This window comes from Ictalurus furcatus, chromosome 10 (genome assembly GCF_023375685.1).
Source record: "Ictalurus furcatus strain D&B chromosome 10, Billie_1.0, whole genome shotgun sequence".
NCBI lineage: Eukaryota > Metazoa > Chordata > Actinopteri > Siluriformes > Ictaluridae > Ictalurus > Ictalurus furcatus.
The window spans coordinates 8,528,194-8,551,942 of NC_071264.1; the positions used below are offsets into that span (position 1 = coordinate 8,528,194).

At 46.1% G+C, this 23,749-nt stretch overlaps 1 protein-coding gene across 2 annotated transcripts in view; it reads right to left on the bottom strand.

The window, feature by feature from the left end:
* Nucleotides 1-23,749, bottom strand: part of diaph3 (diaphanous-related formin 3) — a 376,752-nt gene that overhangs the window by 225,995 nt on the left and 127,008 nt on the right. For both annotated transcript variants that reach the window (XR_008386878.1, XM_053634162.1), the window contains 4 exons: nt 23,051-23,156; nt 11,173-11,283; nt 10,474-10,592; nt 8,221-8,337 (listed from right to left, as the gene is read on the bottom strand). Coding sequence is in view for 1 of the 2 variants with exons in the window: in XM_053634162.1 (XP_053490137.1) it covers nt 8,221-8,337; nt 10,474-10,592; nt 11,173-11,283; nt 23,051-23,156 (453 nt within the window). In the remaining variant the exon portion in view is untranslated. The remainder of the gene's footprint in view (nt 1-8,220; nt 8,338-10,473; nt 10,593-11,172; nt 11,284-23,050; nt 23,157-23,749) is intronic.

The following is a 23,749-nucleotide window of genomic DNA, read 5'->3' on the forward strand; positions in this document are numbered from 1 at the left end:
GTACACGTCCCAGCGCCCAAGTACACGAGTACACGTCCCAGCGCCCAAGTACACGAGTACAAGTCCCAGCGCCCAAGTACACGAGTACAAGTCCCAGCGCCCAAGTACACGTCCCAGTGCCCAAGTACACGTCCCAGCGCCCAAGTACACGTCCCAGCGCCCAAGTACACGAGTACACGTCCCAGCGCCCAAGTACACGAGTACACGTCCCAGCGCCCAAGTACATGAGTACACGTCCCAGCGCCCGAGTACACGTCCCAGCGCACAAGTACACGTCCCAGCGCCCAAGTACACGAGTACAAGTCCCAGCGCCCAAGTACACGAGTACACGTCCCAGCGCCCAAGTACACGTCCCAGTGCCCAAGTACACGTCCCAGCGCCCAAGTACACGAGTACACATCCCAGTGCCCAAGTACACATCCCAGTGCCCAAGTACACGAGTACACATCCCAGTGCCCAAGTACACGTCCCAGTGCCCAAGTACACGAGTACAAGTCCCAGCGCCCAAGTACACGAGTACAAGTCCCAGCGCCCAAGTACACGAGTACAAGTCCCAGCGCCCAAGTACACGAGTACAAGTCCCAGCGCCCAAGTACACGAGTACAAGTCCCAGCGCCCAAGTACACGAGTACAAGTCCCAGCGCCCAAGTACACGAGTACAAGTCCCAGCGCCCAAGTACACGTCCCAGTGCCCAAGTACACGAGTACACATCCCAGTGCCCAAGTACACGTCCCAGTGCCCAAGTACACGAGTACACGTCCCAGTGCCCAAGTACACGAGTACAAGTCCCAGCGCCCAAGTACACGAGTACAAGTCCCAGCGCCCAAGTACACGTCCCAGCGCCCAAGTACACGAGTACAAGTCCCAGCGCCCAAGTACACGTCCCAGCGCCCAAGTACACGAGTACACGTCCCAGCGCCCAAGTGCCCGAGTACACGTCCCAGTGCCCGAGTACACGTCCCAGCGCCCAAGTACACGAGTTCACGTCCCAGCGCCCAAGTACACGTCCCAGCGCCCAAGTACACGTCCCAGCGCCCAAGTACACGAGTTCACGTCCCAGCGCCCAAGTACACGTCCCAGTGCCCAAGTACACGTCCCAGCGCCCAAGTACACGTCCCAGCGCCCAAGTACACGTCCCAGCGCCCAAGTATACGTCCCAGCGCCCAAGTACACGAGTACACGTCCCAGCGCCCAAGTACACATCCCAGCGCCCAAGTACACGAGTACAAGTCCCAGCGCCCAAGTACACATCCCAGCGCCCAAGTACACGTCCCAGCGCCCAAGTACACGAGTACACGTCCCAGCGCCCAAGTACACGAGTACAAGTCCCAGCGCCCAAGTACACGAGTACAAGTCCCAGCGCCCAAGTACACGTCCCAGCGCCCAAGTACACGTCCCAGCGCCCAAGTACACGTCCCAGCGCCCAAGTACACGTCCCAGCGCCCAAGTACACGAGTACACGTCCCAGCGCCCAAGTACACGAGTACACGTCCCAGCGCCCAAGTACACGAGTACACGTCCCAGCGCCCGAGTACACGTCCCAGCGCCCAAGTACACGTCCCAGTGCCCAAGTACACGTCCCAGCGCCCAAGTACACGAGTACAAGTCCCAGCGCCCAAGTACACGTCCCAGTGCCCAAGTACACGTCCCAGCGCCCAAGTACACGAGTACACATCCCAGTGCCCAAGTACACGTCCCAGCGCCCAAGTACACGAGTACACATCCCAGTGCCCAAGTACACGTCCCAGTGCCCAAGTACACGAGTACACGTCCCAGTGCCCAAGTACACGAGTACAAGTCCCAGCGCCCAAGTACACGAGTACAAGTCCCAGCGCCCAAGTACACGTCCCAGTGCCCAAGTACACGTCCCAGCGCCCAAGTACACGAGTACAAGTCCCAGCGCCCAAGTACACGTCCCAGTGCCCAAGTACACGTCCCAGCGCCCAAGTACACGAGTACACATCCCAGTGCCCAAGTACACGTCCCAGTGCCCAAGTACACGAGTACAAGTCCCAGCGCCCAAGTACACGAGTACACGTCCCAGCGCCCAAGTGCCCGAGTACACGTCCCAGTGCCCGAGTACACGTCCCAGCGCCCAAGTACACGAGTTCACGTCCCAGCGCCCAAGTACACGTCCCAGCGCCCAAGTACACGAGTTCACGTCCCAGCGCCCAAGTACACGTCCCAGTGCCCAAGTACACGTCCCAGCGCCCAAGTACACGTCCCAGCGCCCAAGTACACGTCCCAGCGCCCAAGTACACGAGTACACGTCCCAGTGCCCAAGTACACATCCCAGCGCCCAAGTACACGAGTACAAGTCCCAGCGCCCAAGTACACATCCCAGCGCCCAAGTACACGTCCCAGCGCCCAAGTACACGAGTACACGTCCCAGCGCCCAAGTACACGAGTACAAGTCCCAGCGCCCAAGTACACGAGTACAAGTCCCAGCGCCCAAGTACACGTCCCAGTGCCCAAGTACACGTCCCAGCGCCCAAGTACACGTCCCAGCGCCCAAGTACACGAGTACACGTCCCAGCGCCCAAGTACACGAGTACACGTCCCAGCGCCCAAGTACATGAGTACACGTCCCAGCGCCCGAGTACACGTCCCAGCGCACAAGTACACGTCCCAGCGCCCAAGTACACGAGTACAAGTCCCAGCGCCCAAGTACACGTCCCAGTGCCCAAGTACACGTCCCAGCGCCCAAGTACACGAGTACACATCCCAGTGCCCAAGTACACATCCCAGTGCCCAAGTACACGTCCCAGTGCCCAAGTACACGTCCCAGCGCCCAAGTACACGTCCCAGCGCCCAAGTACACGAGTACAAGTCCCAGCGCCCAAGTACACGAGTACAAGTCCCAGCGCCCAAGTACACGTCCCAGTGCCCAAGTACACGTCCCAGCGCCCAAGTACACGTCCCAGTGCCCAAGTACACGAGTACACATCCCAGTGCCCAAGTACACGTCCCAGTGCCCAAGTACACGAGTACAAGTCCCAGCGCCCAAGTACACGAGTACAAGTCCCAGCGCCCAAGTACACGAGTACAAGTCCCAGCGCCCAAGTACACGAGTACAAGTCCCAGCGCCCAAGTACACGTCCCAGTGCCCAAGTACACGAGTACACATCCCAGTGCCCAAGTACACGTCCCAGTGCCCAAGTACACGAGTACACGTCCCAGTGCCCAAGTACACGAGTACAAGTCCCAGCGCCCAAGTACACGAGTACAAGTCCCAGCGCCCAAGTACACGTCCCAGCGCCCAAGTACACGAGTACAAGTCCCAGCGCCCAAGTACACGTCCCAGCGCCCAAGTACACGAGTACACGTCCCAGCGCCCAAGTGCCCGAGTACACGTCCCAGTGCCCGAGTACACGTCCCAGCGCCCAAGTACACGAGTTCACGTCCCAGCGCCCAAGTACACGTCCCAGCGCCCAAGTACACGTCCCAGCGCCCAAGTACACGTCCCAGCGCCCAAGTACACGAGTTCACGTCCCAGCGCCCAAGTACACGTCCCAGTGCCCAAGTACACGTCCCAGCGCCCAAGTACACGTCCCAGCGCCCAAGTACACGTCCCAGCGCCCAAGTATACGTCCCAGCGCCCAAGTACACGAGTACACGTCCCAGCGCCCAAGTACACATCCCAGCGCCCAAGTACACGAGTACAAGTCCCAGCGCCCAAGTACACATCCCAGCGCCCAAGTACACGTCCCAGCGCCCAAGTACACGAGTACACGTCCCAGCGCCCAAGTACACGAGTACAAGTCCCAGCGCCCAAGTACACGAGTACAAGTCCCAGCGCCCAAGTACACGTCCCAGTGCCCAAGTACACGTCCCAGCGCCCAAGTACACGTCCCAGCGCCCAAGTACACGTCCCAGCGCCCAAGTACACGTCCCAGCGCCCAAGTACACGAGTACACGTCCCAGCGCCCAAGTACACGAGTACACGTCCCAGCGCCCAAGTACACGAGTACACGTCCCAGCGCCCAAGTACACGAGTACACGTCCCAGCGCCCAAGTACACGAGTACACGTCCCAGCGCCCGAGTACACGTCCCAGCGCCCAAGTACACGTCCCAGTGCCCAAGTACACGTCCCAGCGCCCAAGTACACGAGTACAAGTCCCAGCGCCCAAGTACACGTCCCAGTGCCCAAGTACACGTCCCAGCGCCCAAGTACACGAGTACACATCCCAGTGCCCAAGTACACATCCCAGTGCCCAAGTACACGAGTACACATCCCAGTGCCCAAGTACACGTCCCAGTGCCCAAGTACACGAGTACAAGTCCCAGCGCCCAAGTACACGAGTACAAGTCCCAGCGCCCAAGTACACGTCCCAGTGCCCAAGTACACGTCCCAGCGCCCAAGTACACGAGTACACATCCCAGTGCCCAAGTACACGTCCCAGTGCCCAAGTACACGAGTACACGTCCCAGTGCCCAAGTACACGAGTACAAGTCCCAGCGCCCAAGTACACGAGTACAAGTCCCAGCGCCCAAGTACACGTCCCAGTGCCCAAGTACACGTCCCAGCGCCCAAGTACACGTCCCAGCGCCCAAGTACACGAGTACAAGTCCCAGCGCCCAAGTACACGAGTACAAGTCCCAGCGCCCAAGTACACGTCCCAGTGCCCAAGTACACGTCCCAGCGCCCAAGTACACGTCCCAGCGCCCAAGTACACGAGTACAAGTCCCAGCGCCCAAGTACACGAGTACACGTCCCAGCGCCCAAGTACACGTCCCAGTGCCCAAGTACACGTCCCAGCGCCCAAGTACACGAGTACACATCCCAGTGCCCAAGTACACGTCCCAGTGCCCAAGTACACGAGTACAAGTCCCAGCGCCCAAGTACACGAGTACAAGTCCCAGCGCCCAAGTACACGTCCCAGTGCCCAAGTACACGTCCCAGCGCCCAAGTACACGAGTACAAGTCCCAGCGCCCAAGTACACGTCCCAGCGCCCAAGTACACGTCCCAGCGCCCAAGTACACGTCCCAGCGCCCAAGTACACGAGTACACGTCCCAGTGCCCAAGTACACATCCCAGCGCCCAAGTACACGAGTACAAGTCCCAGCGCCCAAGTACACGTCCCAGCGCCCAAGTACACGAGTACACGTCCCAGCGCCCAAGTACACGAGTTCACGTCCCAGCGCCCAAGTACACGTCCCAGCGCCCAAGTACACGTCCCAGCGCCCAAGTACACGAGTACACGTCCCAGTGCCCAAGTACACATCCCAGCGCCCAAGTACACATCCCAGCGCCCAAGTACACGTCCCAGCGCCCAAGTACACGAGTTCACGTCCCAGCGCCCAAGTACACGAGTTCACGTCCCAGCGCCCAAGTACACGTCCCAGCGCCCAAGTACACGTCCCAGCGCCCAAGTACACAAGTACACGTCCCAGTGCCCAAGTACACGTCCCAGCGCCCAAGTACACGAGTACACGTCCCAGCGCCCAAGTACATGTCCCAGCGCCCAAGTACACGAGTTCACGTCCCAGCGCCCAAGTACACGAGTTCACGTCCCAGCGCCCAAGTACACGTCCCAGTGCCCAAGTACACGTCCCAGTGCCCAAGTACACGTCCCAGCGCCCAAGTACACGTCCCAGCGCCCAAGTACACGAGTTCACGTCCCAGCGCCCAAGTACACGTCCCAGCGCCCAAGTACACGAGTTCACGTCCCAGCGCCCAAGTACACGTCCCAGCGCCCAAGTACACGTCCCAGCGCCCAAGTACACGTCCCAGCGCCCAAGTACACGAGTACACGTCCCAGTGCCCAAGTACATGTCCCAGTGCCCAAGTACACGAGTACACGTCCCAGTGCCCGAGTACACGTCCCAGTGCCCAAGTACACGTCCCAGCGCCCAAGTACACGAGTACACGTCCCAGCGCCCAAGTACACGTCCCAGCGCCCAAGTACACGTCCCAGTGCCCAAGTACACGTCCCAGCGCCCAAGTACACGAGTACACATCCCAGTGCCCAAGTACACGTCCCAGTGCCCAAGTACACGAGTACAAGTCCCAGCGCCCAAGTACACGAGTACAAGTCCCAGCGCCCAAGTACACGTCCCAGTGCCCAAGTACACGTCCCAGCGCCCAAGTACACGAGTACAAGTCCCAGCGCCCAAGTACACGTCCCAGCGCCCAAGTACACGTCCCAGCGCCCAAGTACACGAGTTCACGTCCCAGCGCCCAAGTACACGTCCCAGCGCCCAAGTACACGAGTTCACGTCCCAGCGCCCAAGTACACGTCCCAGCGCCCAAGTACACAAGTTCACGTCCCAGCGCCCAAGTACACGTCCCAGCGCCCAAGTACACGAGTTCACGTCCCAGTGCCCAAGTACACGTCCCAGCGCCCAAGTACACGAGTACACGTCCCAGTGCCCAAGTACACATCCCAGCACCCAAGTACACGTCCCAGCGCCCAAGTACACGTCCCAGCGCCCAAGTACACGAGTTCACGTCCCAGTGCCCAAGTACACGTCCCAGCGCCCAAGTACACGAGTACACGTCCCAGTGCCCAAGTACACGTCCCAGCGCCCAAGTACACGAGTTCACGTCCCAGTGCCCAAGTACACGTCCCAGCGCCCAAGTACACGAGTACACGTCCCAGCGCCCAAGTACACATCCCAGCGCCCAAGTACACGTCCCAGCGCCCAAGTACACGTCCCAGCGCCCAAGTACACGAGTTCACGTCCCAGTGCCCAAGTACACATAGCAGCGCCCAACTACACGTCCCAGCGCCCAAGTACACATCCCAGCGCCCAAGTACACATCCCAGCGCCCAAGTACACGAGTACACGTCCCAGCGCCCAAGTACATGTCCCAGTGCCCAAGTACACGTCCCAGCGCCCAAGTACACGTCCCAGCGCCCAAGTACACGAGTACACGTCCCAGTGCCCAAGTACACATCCCAGTGCCCAAGTACACGAGTACAAGTCCCAGTGTAAATCCCCGTTTACACAAGTACTATTCCCCGTTTACAAGTCCCAGAGTACTATTCCCCGTTTACATGAGTATTATTCCCCGTTTACACGTCCCAGAGAACTATTCCCCGTTTACACGTCCCAGAGAACTATTCCCTGTTTACACGTCCCAGAGTACTAATCCCCGTTTACATGAGTACTATTCCCCGTTTACACGTCCCCGAGTACTATTCCCCGTTTACACGTCCCCGAGTACTATTCCCCGTTTACACGTCCCCGAGTACTATTCCCCGTTTACACGTCCCCGAGTACTATTCCCCGTTTACACGTCCCCGAGTACTATTCCCCGTTTACACGTCCCCGAGTACTATTCCCCGTTTACATCCCCGAGTACAATTCCCCGTTTACACGTCCCCGAGTACAATTCCCCGTTTACACGTCCCCGAGTACTATTCCCCGTTTACATGTCCCCGAGTACTATTCCCTGTTCACAACCCCCTTGAGTACAGGTCCCCAAGTTCAAGTCCCTGCGCACACGTCCCTGCGCACACGTCCGTTATTGGTTTGTTTGTTTTGCCGCCTTTCTTCTGGAATCAAGTTCCACCTCCTCACGAATACAAACCTGTTCACCTCTCAGTGCTTACAAACAGTGATTACATCATGCTCCCACGTCAAATTAGCTACCTGTTAGTGTGATACTGAATAAGTGTACTTTATCACGACACTGAAATGAAATCAACACATCGCTAACATGATAAAAATATGAGTTCTTATGTTACTGCTAACCGAAAATATAACCGTTAGAGCTTAGAGGGATAGAAAAGGAGGATAATAATAGGTGTTCAGATACCTAATACCTAACTTTTCATACGCGCAGTGATTCAGAACCCTAAGGACGAGTGTTCATTAGTAAGCCGCTTGATGAAACCTCTCAGCAGATGGTACCACCTCTATCTTTAGCTCATTTCACACACAGCTCATTTTTGCAGAATGACACAGCATAAAGCCTGATGAGATCAGAAAGCCATGAGGCGAGCTAAACACACAATGACAGCCAAGAACCCTTATCAACCTCACGCAACAATTACGAGAAGCAAACCGATTTAATCTACAAGTTAAGTAGTTGACAGACACTTTCCTGAATTCAAAACATTTTCACTCATTTGTAAAGGTGCTGATGAGAAGGAGAAATGTAGCAAAACACTCTTTTGCCTTTGTACAAATCTCAGTAAAAGCAGGCAAGATCAAATTTCACTTCTTTTCCTCTCCTCTTCATGCAGAAGGACTTCACTTCAGACTTACCGAACAAAATGGTCATTCCTGACGAGCAACAGGTGCTGCAGGATGGAGAGGAAATGCATCTCGGCGGCCGTGTCCTTCACCAGACTGTACACCGTGTTAAACACGTCTCCCACATCAGTGCATGCAGAATTAAGGAGCACTCACGCAACTCAAAATACACACGTCTTGCTACACTTCATAATTATTGACATTATTATTAACATCAAAAAGATAACATTGCGGCTGCAGTCTCCGAAAAAAACAAAGTTACATTTTCATTACATTTACATTTATTCGTTTAGCAGACGCTTTTATGCAAAGCGACTCACAAATGAGGAAATATAAGCAAAGTGATATATCAAGCGGAGAACAATACAAGTAGTGCTACAATGCAAGATTTATAATTGAGTTCTAGAGAAGCAAAGTGTGCAGAGTAGGGGTGTAAGAGCCTGAGTAGTTTTTTAAATAATGTGGGGATTTTACGGGTTAGTTAAATGCTCACAGAAGAGGTGGGTCTTCTGGCTGTTTTGTGAAAACAGTGACAGATTCCGCGGTCCGGATTGAGGCTGGACGTTCATTCCAACACTGAGGGACAGACAGCGTGAAGGTTCTGGAAAGGGACCTTGAGCCACGCTATGCTAACCCTGAAGTTAATGTTGTGTGTGTTCTTTGTGGGGACCAGCCAAATGCCCCCCACAAGATCAAAGCTATCAGATATGTCAGATATTCCTATAATCAAGCCTCATCGATCAATCTTTTAGTGAAGCTGTGAATGTTTGCGTAAGCCAAACCAAATAAATTTCTGCCAGATTTACGACGTGTAAAAGGCTGATTTTCTTTGTACCGTGTGCACATGTTGATCGCCCGTAACGTGAAAAGTGCATTCCCAACACAGTCGTTTGCATGTAGGACCGCCCACAAAACTCCATAAAAGGTAAAGTGTACAGGCAACAGGGAGCGATGAGAGTAAAGTCTTAAAGACAGAAGTGGACATTATTCTGACTCATTTCTATGCCAGTAAAAATAACTTAAGAATATGCGATATTGATTTAAAAAAAAAAAAGAAGAGAGAGCGTTACATCCTCGGACCAGCTTTCATGGGCACAGACTCACCAAAACTGGACATTTGAAGACTGGAAAAAGACCAGTTGAATTTCTTCTCATTTTCAACTGCACAGGTCGGTCGCGTCTGTGCCCATGATAGCCTTAGATTCTTGTTCTTGGCTGACGGGAGTGGAACTTCATATGCTCTTCTACTGTTGTAGCCCATCTACCACAGGGTTTGATGTTTTGTGCATGTTGAGATGCTTTTCTGCTCACCACGGTTGTAAAGAGTGATTATATGAGTTTTTATATTGTTCTTGGCAGCTTGAACCAATCTGGCCACTTTTCTCTGACCTCTCTTAACAACAAGGCATGTCCACCCACAGACCTGTCGCTCACTCAGTGTTTTGTTGTAAACTCTAGACACTGTTGTGTGTGAAAATCGCAGGAGATCAGCAGATTACTTAATACACCAGCACCCATGCTACGGTCAGAGTCACTGACGTCAGGCTTTTTCCTCATTCCGATGTGAACATTAACTGAAGCTCTTGACCTATATCTGTGATTTTATGCATTGTGCTGCTGCCACATGATTGACTGAATAGATAACAGCATGAATGTGCAGGTGTTCCTAGTAAAGTGGGCAGTGAGTGTATATTCCAGATATAAAAGTGCAGTAATCCATGCAAATTATATGATGTGAAATCGATCAAGTCATGCTTCACATTAGTTAGTCTTCCTATGCGGAAATTTACACACACCCGGGAGCACGTGTAGAATGTGGAAGGTTTTTTTCCCGAACTTACGGGGATTTTTCATGAATAACAAATTTCTTGTGTAAACACTTGTACAAAAGATTTACGAATAAATCTGTTCGCATCCGGCTTGATAAATGAGGCCCGCTGTGTGAACACACACACACACACACGACCTTCATGTGATCAGAGGGAACAGCATGGGAAACCTTTTTTAATACATCGCTCTGACTAAAGGGAAAGAACGAGAATGATTTATGAGTGAAGATAAATCTAAGAAAATAAAATCAATCGCAGCAGTGAGTGTACAGGAAACACATTACCCGCGTTACACTGGTTAGAGTATGACCATGCCGTTATTGTCAGAGATTAATGACGGTCCAATAGAAGGGAAAAATAAGAAAGAGGAATGGGTGCAGGAGAGGATTTTGGTAATGTGAATTGTTTCCCTGTAGATATGCAGCCAAAAGGATATTCAAATTCACTCCTAATGTCCTCCAGGCGATGGGAAAACTCCATCATGTCCTCCTCTTTATGCTCCTCAAATACCTTCAGCTGGATGTCCAGAGCCTCATTTCTGATAGCACACAGAGTCTACAAACACACAGGTGGAGAGATGAGAGAGAGAGAGAGAGAAGAAATGGCAACAGAGGAGAATGAAAATAAGCTAAAAACAGTGATAAATAGTGGGCGAAAAAGTACACGCAGTGGAGAAAGACACTGGATGAGAAGTTCAATTTATTTTCTTTATAGATTTCTGCGTTACTCTATTCTCTTGTCCTGTAGCGGTTCTCCGTTTTGAATAATAAATAAGACAGGAGCATGGCATTAATCTCTCTCATAGACTCGCACTCTTTTCCATTTAGTACACCCGGTGTCTGTTTTGTATGTGCAGCTGGGTTCAGTTAGTTCTCTGATGCCGAAAGAACATAATCGGCAAAAAAAAAAAAAAAAAAAAAGCGGGAAAGCGAAAAATAAGAAGATAAAAAGAGAGCGAGACTGTGATGAACAAAGAGAAAGAGAACCCAATCCGTTCCCTGCTGTACCTATTGATTCAGCTGGACGACCTCTGCTCGAGGTCTCATAAATTATTCGCGGCACCATTTTACAATATTTCACTCAAGTGAACAACTCATTTCAATATTAATACGTGGTCGGTTGGCAGTCCACTTACCGGCAATATCTCTCGCAGGCCGCAGCGCATGAACTCATTTCGGATGTGCAGCCTGAAGTCCAACTCATCAGGAGACGTAACGAGAGCATTGATGAGCTGCATACAAGCCACCTAGGAAGAGGAGATAACGTTCAGGTTCAGCAACCGAGAGTCGGAGTGTGTGTAATTGTGTGTGTTTAAGGGTACGGGCATTACAAATCCCTCTCTCGGCATGCGTGTGGTAAAGTACAATAAACCAAACTCGGATAAAAGCGAAAGCAGTCCCGTTTCCTAGGGATCATATTTGACGTTTTGACACCTCACTCTGAAAACCCTGTATACGTGGTTTACAATTTTATTTAGAATTTAAAACTTCACTCAGCGGAGCATCGAATGGTAAACCCCCATCCTCCCATGCTTAATAGCCGGAGACTCATTTACAGAGCTTACGGTCGTGTGAAATCGAACACTTCTGCCAGCGGTGTAGATCAGTTTTTACAAATATCTGCAGTCGTACAAACCGTGTTCGTGTTTTAGAATCGTTTTTAGAAATCTGACGACTCGTTTTATTTCTTTAAGCTGTTTTCTACAAACTCAACGAGAACGACAAGCTACAGTTACTTTCAGAACTGTTCCATCGAATCAATTTTCATTTCTTTTCCATTTATTCGTATTTAGGATTATTTCTCATTAAATGTACTAACCTACCACATGCAAAATCAATAAATATTTTTTTCCATGAATCTTAATCTATTTATTTATTTCAAAGATATTTAACCCCTTAACCCTACGGTTATGACTGTGCATGTCAGTTGAAGACGGACTATATAATTACAGAATTTAGATTCACTGTTTTTGCCAGTCCAGTCCCTCCAGGGGAGACTGCAATATTTGGAGAGGCTTGCCATTTTTCAAAATTAACAGATTTTCCGCAGATTTGGGCCAAGACAGTATATCACAATTGAGGCAGCTCATCTTTCTATGCATGCGATGATCTTCGTACTGTATTACAGTTTGGACTCAAACAAGTGATTTCTTCATTTAAAAACTTGAGATGTGGTATAATCGGGCTCTGAAAATAAAAAGCCAAATCGATGGCATCACGGTCATACTTAAAAAGGAATATGCGTAGTTTTACAAAATGTAAAAAATGTGTCATATATAAAAATTGATGTTTAAATGCTTGCACAATAAGGCTCCATCTGTTGTGTGTAAATTGATGAGACAGGATGATACAGGTAGAATCACTGGGAGTGCAGCGGGTGGAAATTATAGGATTGATTACTGTAGAACTACACAAGGGCAAAGAGCCTTTTCTGTAAAGGGCTCCCAGCTCTGGAACATGCTGCCAAATGAGTTTAAAACAATATGTGATATAAAGTCTTTTACATTGATGGAAGAAAGCACTGATTTAAAATAAACCAGAGCTGTATGCATATTTAACTTTAATAAACGTTTGTTTTAATCAGTTAGTCATTCATGTTGCCTGGGATGGAAGTATCCTTAATATAATAGGTACATGTTATTTAGGTATGTATTTGTATGCATGTATAAATGATGTGCTAAAAGCTGTATTTTATGTTTGCTTATTTATTTATTTAGAAAAGCCTTTCTAGTGACTGCAACAGCGTGTTCAAATCTGAGAGCGAGCAGACTATCTTGTATGGCTGAGACGCCTAGTTTGTTAAGAAATCAATCTAACTGTTATGAAGAAAAGAAATTGAATATTTGTGACTGTTCATTTTCAGTTCTGGACGGCTGACACAAAGTCTCGGAGCAGGTCTGAAAAACGTTAGTCCGGAGCCCGGCTGTAGTGTCAAGAAAGGTCTCTAAACCGTTGTTCTTTACATCACTAAGAAACACTGATCCGCAGATCAGATAACAGCTTCACCAATGCACCAAGCAACAAAGACACACAATCATTAATTCGTTTATGCATTTGTATAGCAGGACAATTACGCTAGCGGAATGGGGCAGAAATGGATTAAAGCTACAGTGCATAAGAATTTTAAAAAGGAACCAAAAGAAAATTATAATGTTTACTATAATTAGTATACAATGTTTTTGAACTGCTGTGAGTAGCCATGACAATCCTATAATAGTCAGTGCCGTGCCAGGACAACTGGTGGGAAACTTGTACACATACTTCAATACAGAGAAGTCTGGCTACACGGTGACTAGCAGCCAATCAGGGGAGAGGATGAGATAGTAAGGGAGTGAAAGTGTAAACAAATCAAATGGGAGTCAGAGAGAAAGTCAATAGAATGCTGTAACAGGAAAATGGATCAGGAGTGATTTTGTATTTATTTTTCGCTTGTACTCAAATTGAGTGAGAAGCTATAGAATGTGAGATGATATTCAGCTGACTGGTCCTCGTTGTGGGATTTGCACCTTTACTGAGTGGAGCATTTGGTTAGTTAGAGAACTCATGATAGCTGGCTAGTGAGTAATTGGTGATTTTTTTTTTTATTGTTGTTGTAGAATTTCTCTGGTGTTTCAAAACTAAAGAGCGAATCATCTAGAGCATCTGGTATTTTTAGCAAACACTATCTGGCTAGTGCTTAACATGTTCTGCAGGCATACGAAAACAAAATACACAGAATAGATGATAAAATACACCGAGAACCAGATTGGGTAATAAAAATACAAACGTCGACAGCTACCGTATGTGATCGTTGTGTTCTCTACGCTTTATTGCAGCTAGAAGGTAGAGTAAGTGGGCTAAGCTTAAGTCTCTCTGCGGGTGGTTTTGCCGTTTCACCTGGTTCACGTGGATGTGCACAATAAAGTCCATTCTCATTTCTCCACCGAAATCAAATATTCAGCAGCGTTACACAATGGCACACAGTAATTTGCCTTCGTCACGTTTCAAGGCAGTAGCAGGAACAAATGCCCCAATGAGTGTCAAAGCTACCAGCTAAAATAGCGCACATCCAATGGAATAGCAAAACCTAAATAAAACAGATGGAGCGACTTTTACCCTTATAGTCATTCTAAAGCCATTTAAAACCCATTACATGATTTATGATATGACTCTCTTTTCACCTTGACAGATCATATTTATGTTGTAAGTGACCCACGTCTGCAGACGTTTTTCAAATCCAGCCTTCCTGGCAAAGCTGATTTGTTCTGGAGGTCAAACTGGCCACTCATCTGCTATTTATGATCAGGACAACAAGTCCAAGGGAAGCCAGTGCTGTTTTAAAAGCGATTACTGGCAGCCCTACATAATTTTTGTCAAGTTAGCAGCTGCTGATATACTACCGACATTGGATGAAGAAGGAAGTGAACCGTGAGATTAAAAACAAAACAAAAAAAAAAGAAAACAAGATAAAAATTACTCGTAATACAGACTTTTCCCCAAAACATTTTTCACTGACCAAAAAGTTTTGAATCATGATGTACTAGTTGTTTAAGTAAATGATATATTGTGAATACAAGCAATGCCGTTTTTTTTTTTTTTTTTTTTTTTTTTTTTTTTTTTTAGAAACAGTACTGACAAATCTGTTGACTGATTGTACAGATGTTAAATATTACAAACAGGATGAGTTTCATTCTCTGCAAACATATTAAAGACAGGAAGTTATTTTATGGAACTAACTAAACGCACTAATACTATTAAATACATGATACTGTTCATAGTGGACTACTATACTGATATACTATATCCACTGCTGATATACTATATATACACTGCATACAAGGCTGATCTTGTACTAAACACACTGCTGATCTAGTACTATATACACTGCTGACGTTAAACTACACATACTGCTGATATTAAACTATACACAATATATGACCAGAAGTTTATGGACACTTGACCACGCCCATATATATTCTAGGATGTCTTTGAGTGATGTAGCATTGAAATTTCCCTTCACTGGAACTAAGAGGCCCAAACCTGTTCCAGCATGACAATGCCCCAGTGCACAAAGCGAGCTCCGTGAACACATGATTTGGATTGAAAAGGTTGGAGTGGAAGAACTCGAGTGTCCTGCACAGAGCCCTGACCTCAAACCCACTGAACACCTTTGGGATGAACTGGAACACCAACTGCATCGGTTCCTGACCTCAATAATGCTCTTGTGGCTGAATGAGCAAAAATGCATACACCCACACACACACACACACACACACACACACACGGAGTTGCTGAAACATCATCAGTAACACCTAAACCCACTGATTTGGTATGGTATTATTATTGCAGCAACAGAAAGTTATCATTTCCTCCGTTCATTCTGGCTAATTAGAAAAGCAGATTTTTGTTTCATTAGTGAGCTCTCGGTTAGAGAAACAAAATTGTGAAATTACAAGATGATTCATCCTCACAAGTGAGGAAAAAGTCATCAATTATTGAGCAGTGATCTCTGTAACCTCTTGAGTCACATCTGTGTAAGCCTCTAGAGTAGAGGGCAGTGATCCATTCACAGATCAGAAGAGTACCGAGTACTCGGAGAACTTTCTTTCCCTGATACTTTCATGCTCGTGTACCGAGAGATGAAGCAGATAGAATTGATTACCACAATGTGGTCCCCTGAGGCTGCAGAATTCTTCTACACAGGCAAATCTTGTGTTATAATAATACAGCGGCATATAAAAGCAGGGAAATATAATTAACATCTGTACAAGCCAGTACATTCTTCTGGAGAGAGTTCTGATGAAAGAGAAAAGAGAGCAAAAGCGACAGAAGAAACGATGGGCCTTGTTTTGTAATAAGAATAGAAATGTGCTCTCTAAATGATTCATATGGTTAAAAAGGGTGTGTATTTGTAAACTGGAAACGATAATTAGCCGACCATATAAATAAAACATTACAAAGAGCACCCAGTTGACCATCGCAGATATGAATGGGTTTGCCTTGGAGCAATAGTTTTCTGCTCTGCACTGTTTTTTTTTTTTCTTTCTATAAAGATTCCTCCCTACTCAAGGTAGGCTGGAGGAAATGCAGCACTTCTCCTTCAGGCTCCTCTGTTATATTGAGTCTCCATGTATTAAGTATTTAGCGTTGGTAAAGGCTCTTTGATGAAATTGACCTCGAAAGTCTCTATTGCTGGGTTAGACTTCTCAGCCTCAGATGCTCTACCTGAATCTTATTTTACACTTTTCAGAGCAAAGGATCCACATATGCAAACACACAATCATGTTTATAATAAAAAAAAAATAATAAAAAAAAAAAAAAAAAAAAAAGAAGTACACCCTGTTTTTATTTACCAATGCCTAAAGAACAACTGTGTGGTCCAACTTCTATAAACAAACAAATAACAACAAAAAAACACAATAGATTTCAATAAGTAGTGTTTTTTTTCCCTAAAAAAAGTAAACAATACTATAAATAAAAATACATACACCCTTTCTATGTCCACAATCATTATGTGAATGTTAACTTTATTATATAGCGCAATTTAAAACGTATAATTGACCAAAGTGCTGTACATAGATATACTAGTAAAACAGAACAAACAGCCATACACACACACACACACACACACACACACACACACACACACACACAGAGCACAACTATATGGATAAACCGAGATCAAATTACTCTCAAGAGCCAGAGGAACTTATTTATTTTAATATTAACTTAGATTTAAAATCTGATCATTTTGAAGCAGATCTGATGTGAATGGGTCGACTCTTCCACAATCCCAGGGCAACTACTGAAAAGGCATGATCACCTCTCACTTTTAGTCTTGATCTAGGAACAGTTAAAAGCTTCATTAAGAGAGTAATTTGCAACCAGATGTTACTAATGAAAGGCAGAAGCTTAGTTAATCAAGATTTCTGACTACCTCTATAAAAGACGAACTTCTGGCAGTTTGGTGTTTTGGAGCACTCAGGTGTGTGTCTACATTACGCCAAGAAGATAGGACATCAGCCATGACCTCAGAGAAGCAACTGTTGCTCATCAATCTGGGAAGGGTTATAAGGCCATTTCCGTACAAACTGAAATTCACTATTCTACAGTGAGAAGGATTGTTTACAAATGGAGAGCCTTCAAGACAGTTTCCAATTTTCCCAGGAGTGGGTGTACTAGCAAATTCAGTCCACGATCAGACCATGTAATGCTCAGAGATATAAAACAAAAACCCAAACATTACATAATGTGACCTAAATGCCACTGTAAGCACATTAAACGTTTACGTTTGTGAAATCTGAAAACGACTGAACAAGTATGGCTTTCGTAGTAGGGTGGCTTGGAAAAAGACCCTTTTCTCCAAAAAGAATATGGCAGCACAACTTAGGTTTGCAAAATAGAATTTGAAATAAATAAATAAATACTGAAACAATATCCTTTGGACTGAGGAAACCAAGATGGAGAAGTTTGGTCATCATGCACAGTCCCATGTTTGATCAAAACCAAACACAACGTATCACCACAAACACCTTGGTGGTGGAGCGGTAATGATTTGCACTTGGTTTGCACCCACAGGACCTGGGAAACTTGCAGTCATTGAGACAACAAATGAACTCCCTTTTATACCAGAATATTCTGGAAACAAATGTGAAGTCATCTGTCCAGCAGCTTAAGCTGGGCTGAAATCGGTTATGCTGTAGCAGGATCTTAAGAGAGCTGTGCATAAACGAATGCACTCAGACATCAATGAAACTGAAGCAAAGTTGTAAAGAAGCCAAAAACAATGAGAAACTCCGCCAGAAAATGTTTACTTCAAGTTATGTTTTTCCCACCAGGTTTCTGAAGGTTTGTTTACTTTTTTGAAAAAATGACTACATACTGAAATCTGTTGTGGGGTTCTTTGTTTGTTACCGGAGGTTATTTTTTGGTTTGTAGAAGTTGGTAACGGCCACAGATTTATTATTTAGACCCTGATAAGTTAAAAACATAGAACTGTACATGAACCGACTTCCGAAACAATTCCGAACACCGTGACTCAAAGCACGTCTGTGATTGGTCATTCGCAAGATCAGTGAAACTAGGTGCTTCTTCGCCTATTAAAGCTTGTCGTACTCTGCGATTCAGCTGTCTATTAAGATTATTACTTGTCACACTGTACGAGATAATCCCATAAGCCGAACTCTATAATAGACTGTGTGATAACGTGTGCTCTTTATGTCAGAATATACAATGAAGGTCCTCTAATGACCTGCGATTAAAGAAAATGATGCGGAAAGTGGGTTTGCGGTAATAAGGATACTTTTTTCCTCATCCATGTACATGTTTCACCATTGCTATTAACATATCTGTAGATGTCCCATGAGTTGGGTCATTCTATGCCTTCCTCCTATTGGAGGGTTTTAGATGAACGTCGTAGAAATCAGAAATTTGCCAGAACACAGTGTTATCTGTGGCATCGTACAGCGTAAAGCCAGCTATAGTGTCGAAAGGTGCCAGACTCCCTTGCAATAGCAACCGCATATAGCTCTAGCAGAAACACCAGGTTCACAGTGTTAAGCAAACCACAGTACCATCCAGCCTGATACAGTACACAAGCGTTATCCTGTGATACTAATTTTCATTTGACTGTGGGCAAGGCAGAGCAGAAGAAATGCATTTAAATTATAAGCGCAATTCCCAATTGGCAATGCAGTGTTTTTCAGTGTGTATGTGTGTGTTAGTATGGACGTGTTGGCAGGCAGTGCATGATACAAACGACACATCCCACAGTGAAGGCAGAACTGAGAGTCACTCTTCTCACCTCCCTCTGCTACCAATTAAACTTAAGCACTGAGGCTTTTATCAGTCTTAACAATGCAGCCAGTCGGTTAATACAACACACAACACTGCTCCGCTCTCTACACAAACAATGAGAGCAGAGCATGTGTGCCGAAAGCACACAGAGAAATAGAGAAAAAATTCTGATGAAAGAGATTAAGTGTGTCTCGCTTCACCCTGACAAACCTGCTGTACTCAGGAAGGCCATCATGTGAAAGGGTAAACGCTTGTTAAGAGACTTGCTGAGCCACCAGCCTAACCACCACACCCACACAGAGCCAGGCAAGGAGGTCCGGTGTGCACATATGGGTGTGATGGTCAGATGTCCACAAACTTTTGGCCACAGCGTACATAACGAGAGCCACAGCACTAACTGTGCAGCCTGCAACAGCAGAGCAAAATGTTTTCGTAGTCAGTAATGACAGTAACGATACTCCAGCCTCTTATCTCATTCTGTTAATATACTTTTACTCGTTCTCTCCGCGTTGGCCTGATATCAGGATCATCAGCACAGCATCTGTTGGTTGATTACAGCCCTATTTATAGCTGGTGTTAGATTTACATGGGTTAATTTCATCATTTTCAAGGTGCTACTCTGGGATTTTTTATTTTTATTTCCTGTGCAGATTGGTGTTTCGTCTCTCTCTCCTTCCCTGTAAAAATTACAGACGAGATTAAATACGTGTTTGTTTGGGGTTTTTTTTATTTATTTTTCCAAACAACTTTCTGGTCGTCTGGTAATTTTAGTCATGTCTGGATAGTCATATCTGTAATTTCACAGACAGATGATCCCTTTTGTCTGCTTCTACTCGTCACCTAGTGTGCGTAGTTCACTTCGTGAACTGGTGATGAGAGGCATTTAATATCCAAGTAAACAGCATCAAAATAAAAAATAAACACAACAGCACATTGTTAGAGTCCTTTTACGAATCCTTTGTCTAATGTCCCTCGTAGGAAAGGGGAAATGTTTCCACAACACGTTTTTTTTTTTTTTTTAACTGTCGCTTCTGCTGCTAATATCGGTTTAAACACATCTACGATGACTGGCGCAAGAGAGCAAAGCAGACAAACTGAGTATTTCATCACCTTCTAATCATTATTACCGTTAACATTATTTCTAAAGTGTTAGATCTGGCACGTCATCGTAGGCTTTTGTTTTATTACTAATATACTCCGATTATAAAATTCAGTACTCCTGCGCAAAACGCATGAAGGCTGGCAGGTCTACGTACAGATACGAGAGTTTTACCGCAGACAAGATGCACAAAAACGTTACAGCAGGCTGCACCCAGAGACACCGATCCCAACCGGATAGGGCAGGACGGGGAGCTAGCATGATTACTAGCTAACTTACTAGCTAAAAATATCAATGATGCATGGTGTTGTGGTATTAAGTGACGCTTTAAAACCAGACATGAGCTGATGGTATAAATTAAAGAGAGAATAAAATATAAAAATAACTTATATATGCAATTAATACATTTTACTGCAATTAGTTTGGGTAAAAGTGGAATAACTGAGCCTTTGAATATCTTTTGTTTAAAGTGCACTACTTATGTTTTTTTCAGATATTACCTTTCATGTAGTGCAAGTTTAAAAAAATCAAAGCGCACGACAACCGTTATTGACTCCTGAAAGTAGGAACCGATTCTGAACAGCTGAAACGAGTCGTTAGTGATTCCAGACTTTACTTCCTGTACTAATCTACGTAGGTTTGTAACAAAAAGCCCCGTTACGGGAACTCGTTACGGTAGTGAGTGTGTCCTTTTCGACACATGCTGACAGCGGTAGACCAATCACAACAGACTGGTACATCTGACCAATCAGAGCAGAGTATGCACTCTGAAAGGAGGAGTTTAGAACAAATCTTTTAGAACGGATCATCGAACGAGTCGTTTGTGACACTGGGGGGGAAAAGGTAATGCTGCGGTTTAAATTATGAGCACATTAAAGTGTTTTTTGACCTTGGATGCATGTAAATCTATTGTATGAGACCTTTAAAACAAAATTAGGCACATTTCAAAACCATAATAGGTGCGCTTTAAGTGCAAAAGCTTCTTACTACTTGCCAATTTGGGGGGGAATGACTGTCACCACGTTCTACATATTTTTCCAGAAATGAAATCAACTATAGCACTTTTTATTGCACTTTAACAGCGGCGTTATGTACGTGCTACCGATGCAGTAGATTAAATTACACTAGAGTATTCTTTTACCAGCCTAAGTCCTAAGAAAGCAAATCGTTTCCCAAGAAAAAGATGCCAATAAAACAAGAGGTTCCAAATAAAGTAACAAGTTCCAAAGACGCTCATACCCTGCCAGATTCAACGATTAGCGAGCTGCCAGGTTGGCTGTAATGTTACTGTGTTATTGTTAGATGTGTCTTGCTAGATATGCCAGGCAAAGGCGAAGAAAAAACTCGGTCTGAGTTCCTCTGGGGTTTGTAATGTTAATGCTGTGCTGAAGCAAGTAGCAAGCGATTTATTTCAGCAACTCATAGCTCCTCAAGGGATTTGTGTTATATGTTGTGACTGTTATTCCGCAGGGATTTCTCACTCTAAACAGCACCCCGAAGACAACTCACTTGTAAATATTAATTAACGTCACCTTGCACTGTGTGTAAAAGCTCTACAGTATGGAATCAAAACAAAATTATTTCAGAAATGTGCATAGCAGACATTTATTATGGTGTAATATACAGTTTCAATCAAAATGATTCAGCCCCCACTGCAAATCAGTTTACTGTCAAAATGTACAGACTTTCAGCTGTCTGCGATGAACAAATCAAACAAAAGCGATTGAAATGGTTCAACACAACCAAGTGGTTTCCCCAAATTCAACTGAAAATGCAACTTATAACGACTTCTCCAGTTTCTAAATTATTCAACCCCTTCATGGCAAGCATCTTCAGTACTTAGTGGAGCGCCCTTTTGCTGTTATGACCTGCTGCATACCAGATGCATAGCCAGACACCAGCTTCAAGCAGCATTCCTGAGGAATCTTATCCCGTTCCTCATGAGCAATGGCCTCCAGTTCAGTAATATTCTTGGGTTTGTGTGCTGTAACCGTCTTCTTCAAATCCCACCAGAGATTTTCTATGCGGGGTTCAAGTCAGGTGACTGTGACGGCCCTGTAGAATCTTCCAGGACTTCTTCTGCAGCCAAGCCTTGGTGGAATTTGAGGTATGCTTGGGATCATTGTCCTGTTGGAAGGTTCAATGATGCACAAGCTTCAGCTTCCTCACAGACTGCATGACGTTTTCTCCTAGGATTTCCCGATACTTCAATGAATCCATCTTGCCTTCCACATGCTGCGGGTTTCCAGTGCCAGAGGATGCAAAGCAGCCCCAGAGCATCACCGAGCCACCACCATGCTTGACTGTGGACAGAGTGTTCTTTCTTCATTCTTCTTTCTCCAGACATACCGCTGATCCATCATGCTGAAAATGTCCAGTTTTGTTTCATTGCTCCACAGAACAGAATCCCAAAACTTCTGTGGCTTATTTATATGATTATTCTTGTGCTTTTGGGTCAGTAGTGGTGTACGTCTTGGAGTTCTGGAATTCAAACCTTCTGCGTTTAGTATGCGCCTTACTGTGCTCACTGAAACCTCAGTGCCTGTTGCCACCAAGGCTTGCTGCAGGTCTTTTTCAGTCACTCGAGGGTTTTTCACAACCTGCCTTCCCAGAAATCTGGTTGCAGCCATTGATAGCGTCCTTTTTCTGCCCCGTCCAGGTATTTCATGAATTTTTTACCCCTAGCCAGTTCAGGTATTTCATGTGTTCCAGCTCAAACACACCTGGTGCAACTAATGAAGCCCTTGATTAGTTGCATCAGGTGTGCTTCAGACAACACCTGTTTTGCATATCTTCTGTTGTTGTGAGGGATTCTATTCAGGGGGTTGGATAATTTAGAAATTGGAGAAGTCGTTATAAGTTGCATTTTCAGTTGAATTTGGGGAAATCACTTGAAGCATTCGTTGTGTTGAACTATTTCAATTGCTTTTGTTTGATTTGTTCAAAGCAAACACCTGAAAGTCTGTAAATTTTGACAACAAACCTGATTTGCAATGGGGTCTGAATAATTTTGATTGCAACTGTATGCAGATGATGTATGTACACACCAGACGAATCATCATTCATTCAAAGTGTAATGTGTGGAGATGAGTGTATGATTTATATGTCCGGTTCACTGGGGAATGGTGCTAAAGACTCACCTGGAGCTGGACGGAGCGGTCAGTGAGACCCTGGACTATAGGGCTAAAACGGCTGGTCTCCTTCCTTTCCCCTGCACTGGTGATTGCTTCAAGCACCTTCTCCAAGCTGAAAACACAAAAATATACACATCAGTGGACAAAAGACGGAGACTAAATGGTGCACACTGATCTTTTGTTACTTGCTTTCATTTGGCTTGTTCTCTAAGCAGTGCTACAGCTATTTTCCGTTGCCTTTTCTGACATGGTGTTCACATTTTTCATTCGCTTTTACAGTTTCCTCCAATGCTCTTTTCTTGCTACTTTCTCAAAATGATTGGACTGCACCTAATAACTGCTCTTCACAAACTGCATCTCCTTTTATCATGGTTACCGAGGTGATATTGGCAAGGAGTAGTACTAATGAGTCTTTTGCGCATTTGTGAGACAAATGAATGCTGCAGATGATCTCTGGGCAAAAAACAGAACACAGAGGAGGTAGATTCAGTTTGGTCAGAGATAAAGAATAAAGAGAACGAAGGACCTGTAGTTCCTGTGATGTTGTCCTTGGCTCTTTAGTGACTTCCTACATGAGTAGACGCTGTGCTCACGGAGGAACTTTGGAAGGTCGGCCACCTCTGGGAAGGTTCACTACTGTGCCGAATTTTCCCAGATAATGACTCTCACTGTGGTTCTTTGGAGTCCCAGAGCCTTTGAAATAGC